Source organism: Channa argus, chromosome 9 (genome assembly GCF_033026475.1).
Source record: "Channa argus isolate prfri chromosome 9, Channa argus male v1.0, whole genome shotgun sequence".
NCBI lineage: Eukaryota > Metazoa > Chordata > Actinopteri > Anabantiformes > Channidae > Channa > Channa argus.
The window spans coordinates 19,879,668-19,889,839 of NC_090205.1; the positions used below are offsets into that span (position 1 = coordinate 19,879,668).

The window sequence follows — 10,172 nt, forward strand, 5'->3', positions numbered from 1 at the left end:
TTTACATAAATCAAAAGATTTAAAGTCCAGACTACACAATTATGTAGAAGCAACCCAACAAATCCCCCTTGAGCAAGCCCTAGGCAACAGTGGAGAGGAAAAACGCCCATTAATGGAAGAAACCTCCAGCAGAACCAGGCTCAGGGTGAGCGGCCATCTGCCTTGACTGGTTGGGGCGAGTGGAAAGTGAAGGGAGAAAAGAAAAAAACAACGAAAAGCAACAACAAAACATTATACAGGTTGGTAGGACACAAAATGAATAGCATACAGTGGTGACAAATAAATGTATAGAGAAAAAGAGGAGGGGAGCTCATTGCACTTGCGGGAGACCCCCAACACTCTAAACCTATAGCATCTTAAGTAGGAGCTAGTTCAGTTTGAGTGAGCAGTTTTAATTATGAGCTTTATCAAAAAGGAAGGTTTTAAGCCTAGTCTTTAAAGTAGAGATGGTGTCTGCCCCCCGAATATATAGACTCCCTATCTAAAAAGTAATTTGATAAACTAACGAAACTATGAATTAGATCAGCATTTCCAATACTTGGTTGAAAATAGTTTGCTGTCAATGGCCTGTGCATAGCATATAGTACACACTTTACACATTTTTCTCACACAACTATAATCTGGTCTTCCTGTTTTTAAGATTTTCCAATGGTTTACTTCTTGTGATAAACCTTCTCTGTTGACATCTTCCCCTGATAGTTGATAATGCTACTCCCAGAGGGGTTTTCTTGATCAGGCTGACTGTTGTAAAGGGGTTTTTCTTTAACAGGAAAGAATTAATCCTTCTTCTACCAAAGTTGTTTGCTGTGGTCCTCCAGCGTTTTTTTTTTTTTTTCAAAGAATGTAGCAAATAGATTAAAAATAGTTTTGGCCACGCCTTATGTTTTGCTCTCTCTCCGATAAAGGGGTTGGTTTTAATATTTCAGCCTAATGGTGTTGTGCCTCAGTGACAGTAACAGATCTCCGGACTTCATATTGACTATAGATAAAAAAAGATTCCTAATGCAAAAATACAACACTTGAATTGAATTGAAGGGCCGTATTTGTTTCCAAATGACCTTAGATTCAACTTTTTTGCCGCTGTTGAATTGAACATATTGTGGAGAGTGCAGCTACAGAGCCATACAAACACAGTTAGCATCCAAGCAGAAGTGCAAAGATATATTATTTAACGATACAGTAAGGTACAGATATGAGTAAGTGTAATAAATGTTGTCATAAGTATATGTAAGGTCAAACAACATATGTACTGTTTTTAATATATAGTAATGGACACCTGGGCATGAGCAGGTGAGGTCAATTGTCACTCTTTTTAAAGCCTCTAAAATTACAAGGCTATTTATAAAGAGTCTTAGATTATCTGACAGTCTACACTTGGGGGTATATCTTGTTTTATTTCAAAGCCATTGCATTTGTGTGCAGAGCAAAATGACGAAAACTGTCACTTCCAAATAATAGTGGACCTGACTGTATACACACAATACATTAAATGTGGCACCTGAGGTGGATCCAGGACACAACAGCTCATAATCCTAGTTTGTTCTTCTGTCATATTACACTGGCTTGTCAACAAAGTTTAGTTCACCTATTTCTGGTCTTTTCAATGTTTATAAAGTAGGTTATACTTTTGAGTTGAGGAAAGTTCTAGCAGTGCGAAAAATAACTCAGCTGTCAGTTTAAAACATTCATAAAGACAACAAATAACCCATCGACAGCTCTAATGGAGGAGTTTACTTTCATATTTCCTCATTAAAACGTAACCTGAAGTAAAACAGTCTCCCGAGTGGTGGTGTTCGTAACTCAAACATATGCAAATAGGATGCGAATCTGCATCAAACAAACACAACAACATTTTAGTCAACAATCACCAGGGGATAAGGTGCTTTGGTACAAGCCCTTCTAGAGGAGCAACGGAGAGATATAAAGAGGTTTTACATCTCCTCAAAAGTTTAAAGGTTTATTCCTTTGCATGATAGTTTATCTTCACCTAAACAGAGGGTACATTAGACTTCCCCTAGAAAAAGACACAAAATACAAAAGAAATATTCAAATCTGCATGGGAAGAAAACCATGTTTATTATACTGAAATTATTTCCCCCATCTGTATTGTTACAGTATAATAAATCCTACAATATATTAAAATATATGCACGTTAGTTTACAGCTTACAAAAACATTCCTTCTTTTGAAAAATGGATTCTCACATTAGAAAAAAAACAAAGATCCTAAAATTTCATTATATTCAACATCATGCATCTTTAGCACAAAATAAAATCAACTGCAAAATACAGTGCACAGTAATACAGCAATTCAGTCTTGTGGCAAAAATTACAATGCAATACCAGTCAAATCCTTCACATGCGCTGCTGATCACACCCAGTAGTGACCCTACTAAGGAAAATGTAAAAAAAAAAAAAGGTTTAAACAAACAAACACACAAAAACATCTCGACTAGAAGAAGTTTTTTTTTTTTACACTTGGCTCACTAGCAGATAAATTATTGTTTTATCACTAAATTACAAAATAGTGTTTTCGCTACCAGAGAAAAGCTACATGTTTTAGCAGGGGGCTGCATGAACTTAAAAATGGCATGAAGGTGAAACATCAGAATAAATGTTAGAAACTGTGGAGATGATGTAATATGCAAACAAAGAATAAAAACAAACTAAAATATTAGCACAATTTTGATAGTAAGTTGATTTAAAAATGGCCAATACTGAATTAAACCCTGGCAAAACCCTGACAGTGTTAGTGCTAGTAGCCAAACCACATGCACCATAAAGTTAGAAACACATTTTTTTTTTTACATCTCACAAAAACCTTGGCTCTTCAGGAGACTTATTCAAATAAAAGTCTAGCATACAAAGTTTGTGCTCACACGAAGTACAGATGCCGGAGTATTTGTGTGATTTATTTAAGTGTAGAAAAATCCCTAGTATTCACAAGCAAAATACTCAAGTCCAAAACTCAATGTCTCCACGAACAAAGTACATATGTACACTTTAGCAGCAACAGAGACAGCGTACCAAAAGGTTTTCATGAAAGACACAAAATATTGTTAATTACTTGTCCTAAAATAAATAAAGGTGAGGATACCTAGCTCTAGCATGAACTATGATGAACGCCTATGATCTCACCCTGTGAGAATGAGAAATCTCTTTATACCTACCTGAAGAAAACAGGAATGCAAATCATGCACATCTACATTATTGTTCATGTCTCTAAGTTAAAGAGGCAATAAATGAGCATTGCTCAGTCTTAACACAAATTGCTTAAAATTACTTAATGCCCCTTAAAAGTCCTCAAAAAGGTTTTTTTTTTTACAGTACCTTGGAGCACAGCTTATAATATTTATCTTGGTTTTCACAACTGCACACTGGAGCTTTTGCACTGCTGCCCAGTACAGATCACTCCTCTGTTCCTCAGTGTTTAGTGGACCACTCACACTATCTCCTGTTATAGACGTCTTTGCGCTTTCGCAGCTCCTCTAGCACTCGAGCCCTGAACTGGGTCCAGTCTTCATTCTGGACCTGTTGGATACCAAGGGCCAGGTGGAGCTCCATGGAGTGGCTGCGCAGGAAAGGATTGTACTGCTTTTCTTCTCCAATTGTTGAAGGACTCTGAAAATGAAGTGCATGCCTTCATCAAACGCAAAGTATCTCATCACAACGATTTACAAACCATTCAGAGATTTTCCAATAATGATCATCATTAACAAGTCATCCTTGGTCAACAAGAATCTCCACAGACATTTAATGACAAGGTAGTTAAAAAAAATAATGTAGTATAGCTGATGTTTGGTGAAGAATAATTTTTCACAGTAGTTCATGTACTAAGTATCTCTGCCATAAGGGACATTTTCATTGTTTTATTGTTTGTATAAGTGATTCTTCACCATAACCCTACAACTGTACAGATAATCTGCTTATCATTAAAAAACAAAAACAAAAATCAAAATCTATCAAAAACAATATCTGAAGAATTAAACTACTCACATGTCATGCACCAATCAAGCAACACAATACAGACAAAACAATACACCCAATCATTTAAGAAGTTTTGGGTAAGGTGTCAAAATTCATTGAGTTGTAAACATGTGAAACTGCCTTTATTGCGATGCTCTACTGATCTACTGATGTCAAGATAAAAACTAATCTAAATTCTGGATAGGAACTTCAGTGAACAGTGAACCTTTGCGCTGCTGCAGACGGTATCACAGACGAGACTCGACTGTGAGAGCCAGAAAGAGGATGAAGCGAGAAGAAAGCGAGCGCTCAGGGCACTGACAACACAAACACTGTATGTAGGCGATAAGCCCTCCTTACCAGGTGCTGGACAACATGAATCCCTTCTGGGATGGCATGCTCGAGAGGCATAACAATAGTGATATATCATTCTCACCGTGCACAGCTTCTGGCCCCGCTGCTGCAGCACCCACTGATATTTGTTTTCCCTGGCATCATTGCGTGGCTCAACCTCAGCAGCAAACAGCAGATTGTCTTCTGCATACTCATGACCTGAAGAATAGCCAGTGGACACAAAATAGATAACATTAAAAAAATGCTAAAAAATCCTCTGGAAATGCTTAAGACTCTATAGTCCCTCAATACCCTGACAATACTCTAAGTGCATTGGTGAGATGATTGGGTCCAAAATTCCCCCCTACTCACCCTATATAGTGTACACTAAGATCACTCAATAGTTAGCAGTCACTTGACATTTCAGACACTTGCTAACAATTGTCACACTGCTTTGTCACCAACAGCTGTTTAAATTGTACAACAGTAATTTTACAACTGGCTCCTTGTTCCCCTTCGTATAGAGTACTAACTCCTCCTTCACAATTATCACTGTCTGTACGGAGATGCCCCCGCCCCACATACTTCACTCCGCAGGCCATCTCTAAAATCTTACTGTCTTCGCCCACCCAGGACAAAACTCAAAACAATGGGGGACAGGGCATTTGAGGCCACTGCTCCCCATCTGTGGAAAGCCCTGCCAGTCCACCTTAGGGCTCCACAGACTGTGGATGCTTTTTAGGGAATCATATTTTAGCTAATTATTTTGTTATATGTTTTTAAATTATTCTATTGTCTTGTCGTCATTGATATTTTTATAGTTTTTTCTATATCTTCCTCGTAGAACTTTGAGATTTGCTTTAAATGTATAGTAAATTATAAATAAAATTGATGAATATTATTATTATTACAAAATGGTGATCACACTATATAGTGAGTAGAGATTAACTAAACTGAAAAAAATGAATACAAAGACACTGCACATTCCACAGCAACCACATCACACAAACACTGACCTGTTTGATACCAAGTCTCTGAAAAGTGAGAACATTTTCTTACCAGGCCATAATAAAGTGTCATCACTTAAGGACCCAACAGTGTCCAGAGATGACAGCATAGTTGTTGCACTGCCTTCAAACATTCTCCCTGAAAACAACAACAGTGGGTTTAACTGATTTCAAGTAATTCCAAGTTCATTTCATTATACATTAATATTCTTAGAGACATGCAAGTGTCGCGCAATTCAATTCTTATTAGTAAAAACAATCATTTAAATACCAGTCAGATTACATAACCAAAAACGTGCATAAATTGCAGGCTTGAACAGCATAGAGTATGATTTGCACGTTGTTATAGCTTTTAGCTGAGAAGACAGTGATGTGTGCTTATTGTTTACTAGATAGGCTAAAGTTGACTGCATTTGATGAGTAAACTCAAATCATCAGAGTTGCTTTGTTTGGCCACGAAGTTCTACTCTGGTCTCATCTGGCCAGATTATGGCCACAGTCTGACTTGTTCATATGGCCCTGAACAAACTCTAAAAGGGCAACAATGTTTTTTTCTGGAGATCAGTATCTTCTTCCTTGCAGCTCTGTCATGCACACTAACATTGTCAATGTTCTCCTGATGGTGGACTATAGTTTATGCCACTTCAAGAGCGGCCTTTTCCAAGACTTTACACCTTGGGGCTCCTCCTCCCGGGACCATTGCAATGTCCCAGAACTCACAAGGAAAGCCAATTTCCCAATGACCCCTTCAAAGACTTTCCAATAATACAGTAACTTCTTTTACTGATATGTTTAATTTCATTCACTTTCTCACATTTTAGCTCATATTTATGAAAAAATATAGACAAATGTAAATGGTACATAAACTTTCAAACAACTGTATGTAAACCATCTGGTGTCTGCACAAATAGGATTCTCTCATAAAATGGGCCACTTCATTGACTAAGAAGGTAATGAATTGGGAGTTTGATTATGTTAAATAAACATTATGCTGTTGTTACAGTTAACATAAAATATTAGCTTGTCCTCATGCAGAGATCCAGAAAAAGGGGATTATAGTGTTGAATGATATCTATAGCAATTTGCATCACCAGATCAATGAGAAAATCAAGTGGCTGACCTGATATTATTAAGACATGTACAGTATTACATGTATAATTTCCACATAAAAAAAATGTCAAAAGTTTTGATTAAAAATTATTATTTCAGTTTGCCCTGTTCTTTAACTCACCGCATCCTGAAAGAAACACCAGGTCACCAGAGAAGAGGCTGGAGGGGGAACCGACCGCTCGGCCATCCAGGAGGTAGATCATGTGGCCCACTGTGTGTCCGGGAGTGAAAAATGCCTTAAAGTGCATGTGACCAATTGTTACAGAGTCTTTGTGCGATAGAGGGCTGGGAACAGAGAAAAAAAAAAAAAACTGATAACAAAATACAACTGAACTTGCTATATAATGCTGCCATTTGTTACTGCTTTAGTTGCTGTGTGCAATATTTAGAGTGACTGTCTTAGGGACTGGCAATTTCTAATATTTCAGGTAATTGTAATATTTTGAGATCTTAAAAACAGATAAACAAATGAAGAACTGAAAAATGTGAGAAACAACAAAAAGCTGATCCATGTTAATCTGGGTATTTTTACAGTCACTGACAAAAACAAACACATAGCTTTTAACTACGTATGACTGATTAAACTACACTTATGGATAACTACATAGCTGTGGCTTGGTTGGTAGAGCGGTCATCTATGAATGAATAAGCTCAGTTAGTAGAGAGGTCATCCACGAACCGTAGGGTCGGTGGTTCAACTCCCAGTTCTTGGCAAAACACTGAGCCCTAAAGTTATCTCTAGTGTCAGCTACTTACTTGTAAATCGATTTGGATACAAGCATCTGCCAAATGAATAAAATGTAAACGTATATGTAACTACATGAACACACTAGTTCATGGTTTTGGAAACAGGCACGCATTGGATGACTCTTGGGCCATAACCCCCCAAGACATATGGGAGCACCTTATCATACCATCATAATATACTGTGAAGTCAGCTGCTACAAGTGCTGACAGTTGGGGCAAGACAGGACTCAGTACTGTATAACTGATTCTGTGGGAGGCACTGTGCAATACTGTGAGAATGAGGACTTACTGTGTGAGGCCAGGAATGTTATCAGCTGCATTTCCATAAACTCGGCATGAGCTGTGAAGCCTTTTCAGCGCTTTGTTTCCCCCACTGTGATCCCTGTAAATGGCACAAAAAGCAGGGGCTTACTGGGAACACCAAGTTGGGTTTTTATCTTGGCATTTTCAACCATACACTTTTGATTTTTGTTTAGGTCGGAATGTAAACATTTGAAAAATACGAAATACAATAGTGGTGTTTTCCTTTTTTTAGATATTAAAAATATGAACATATGAACACCATGTTTAGCTATATTTATTTGACAATTACAATTTGTAATAATGGAATTTTCCAGTCTCTTAATGGGCGTTTCCAACCCCTTCTCATCTCATTTTCATACATAACACCCACACAAATATATCCCTCTATTAAAATATGCATGTGAAAACTATTTAACTCACCAGTGCTTGTGTGTACAGAGTATTGCTTCTAACATAACCCCCTCTTTCTCAAGGACTGCCTGAAAAGTTACAAGGGCTGTTAAAACCTTCATCGTTACCATGTTAAATCAACACTTCTTCAGCAGCACTTTATTCAAAAGCCTATTTAGTTGCCAAATATTGCAGATTAGAAATTATACTTGTGCTTGTAATGGAGACTGTTGTGAATGTTCTTACAAAATAACTGAAAGTAGTAAAAAGACACGATTGTAAGGCAACAAAAAAATTATATTTAGTCAGATATTTTACAATACGTGACTAAGTACTGTAGCAATTTAACACTTGAAGTTGTATATTTAAATTTACCAAGGCCTAAACATATTAGACATCTGCAGAAATGGAATTTATTTTGCAGCTGTGGAACAAATCTGTACAATACTTCCATATTTGTTTTAACAGCTTCAAGTTCAAAAACATTTAAAATAAACTTTTTTAAAACTCAGATTGATCATTGATGCCATGAGAAATCTATTTTTTTAGAGAAGAACTTTATATTTGAGTAAAGAATGTGAAGTTCTACTTCAATTTGAGTATTGAAATCGTGTACATCTTCTGCCTCTGTTTGTTAACAGAACTACAATCCCACTTTCCTACTATTTGGATTGTTCACTTGCACTGAGTTGTTTTAAACACAACCTTTTTGTAATACTATTGTAATGTTAGAACATCCCTGGAATCTCGCCGTGCCTTATTTTTTAAAATATTTTTTATTTTTTTGTCCTTTCGGCTTATCCCGTGAGTTCAGGGTCGCCACAGCGGATCATTGGCCGTGCATTATAGTGTCGTGATATTCATTTTAGTTAGTTTCAATTTTAGATCCAACCCTTGGTGTGGTAGCACTACAAAAATAGAGACAAAGCATTTATTTCAAAACCAGGTAGTATTACAATGAGATATGGAAAATTGATGGCATGTCTCAACTTTTGTGCTGAAATGTGCTCTGAAGCAAGTCAAGTCAAGTCAAGTCATCATCTACTGTTACATAAAACTAACTGCACAGGAGAAAAGTCAGTTGTTTTCTGCATATTAGTGCCAAACTTACACTTCTTGCAAACAACAGCAATGCCCATACATGCAGCTGGTAATAATAGTTACTCACCTGAACTGTTTGAGGATCTGCAGGGTCTACAACAACTGCCACACTGGAATCCGTGTCAATTATAAGGTAGCTGTAGTTGTCCGACAGCACCGATATAGGAATAATTTTAATACCTAGGGGCAGGCAAAGAAATGGCAAATAAAACATTCTGTACAATATTAAGCATATTCATTTAGAATGGTCGAAGTAGACGTGTATTAAAGGTATTCGTATATCATAGTATGTAAAGTGAATAAATATACAATGGTGTTGTATACAGTATAATCCATATCTACCATTGAACTCCATGGGCTGAGCTGTGGAATGTCCAGCAGGGTATTGTTCTCGGGCTTTCCTCATTTGTCTTTTATAGTACATGTATCCAAGTCTGGTCCTGGTGTAGAGTGTGTACCTGGAAAACACAAAGAGCTTGGAAATTGTGTCTGGTAGCTGTGGTATTGGTCGATAATGCTGACCTCAAAGCCTACTTGGGCTAAAAAGGGAAGTTACACATATTCAAGCATTCTATTTAAAAACGTAGGCTGACTGACAAGCTACATTAGTGGCCACTACTAAAAATCACATCACACGGAACCATCCTTCAATTCGGCAAAGTGTGTTCGACTAAACAGCGCTAAGAATGAAGCACTTAAACCTAAGTAGTTGGTTGTGATGTCATTACACACCAAACGATCAATTACAAAAATCGGTCGTAAAACGTATGTTTGTGTAGTAATCTGTATGCCGATTAAATGCGAGGCTTGTACCTTCTAGAGGACAGCTTTAAACCGAAAGATTTCTTGTAAAAAAATTGTCTTCTTGCATTGCAACTTTAAATTGTAACATAATTGAATACAGTTTGGCCTTCGCTAATAATAAAGGCTACACGTTACTAAGCTATGCTAACAAGACACGACAATAACAAAACCTTTTTTTATTTACGAATAACAAACTCACGCGATTCGGAACAACGGCTTCTCCGTGCGAGCCATTATCGTGCTTAACAATGTTCTGCAAGACAAATGTCCTTTGCGTCTGTAGCGAAGACATAAACACAAGAAGCAGAAGGATGCAGCAGCTATCAGTTTAACCATCCAGTCAGAAAACGCCATAGCCTCTGAGGAGGAGAACGTAATGACGTGTGAACACGTAAATCCCGGAAACGAAGAAC

The 10,172-nt window shown here is 37.3% G+C and overlaps 1 protein-coding gene across 2 annotated transcripts; it reads right to left on the minus strand.

The window, feature by feature from the left end:
- Window positions 1-2,040: 2,040 nt before the first annotated feature.
- Window positions 2,041-10,135, minus strand: pnkd (PNKD metallo-beta-lactamase domain containing). 2 transcript variants are annotated; one of them, XM_067515659.1, is made up of 10 exons: window positions 9,959-10,135; window positions 9,298-9,413; window positions 9,023-9,135; window positions 7,885-7,943; window positions 7,451-7,543; window positions 6,536-6,699; window positions 5,357-5,443; window positions 4,401-4,516; window positions 3,445-3,619; window positions 2,041-2,390 (listed from the first exon to the last, which is right to left on the minus strand). In XM_067515659.1, the coding sequence occupies exons 1-9, from the start codon at window positions 10,111-10,113 to the stop codon at window positions 3,446-3,448; spliced, it is 1,077 nt and encodes a 358-aa protein (XP_067371760.1). In that variant the 5' UTR covers window positions 10,114-10,135; the 3' UTR covers window positions 2,041-2,390; window position 3,445. The 2 variants fall into 2 exon arrangements, with proteins under 2 accessions (XP_067371760.1, XP_067371759.1); XM_067515658.1 differs by having other exon boundaries at window positions 2,041-3,619; window positions 9,959-10,134.
- Window positions 10,136-10,172: the final 37 nt, after the last annotated feature.

Bases quoted from the DNA above. Each gene is read 5' to 3' on its own strand.
- pnkd (XM_067515659.1), bottom strand. From the start codon at position 10,113: ATGGCGTTTTCTGACTGGATGGTTAAACTGATAGCTGCTGCATCCTTC. The intron at 5,444-6,535 runs GTGAGTTAAAGA...TGTTGTTTTCAG, and splicing joins GGTGTTTCTTTCAGGATGCG to GGAGAATGTTTGAAGGCAGT. The intron at 4,517-5,356 runs GTAAGAAAATGT...GCTATTCTTCAG, and splicing joins TGACACTTTATTATGGCCTG to GTCATGAGTATGCAGAAGAC.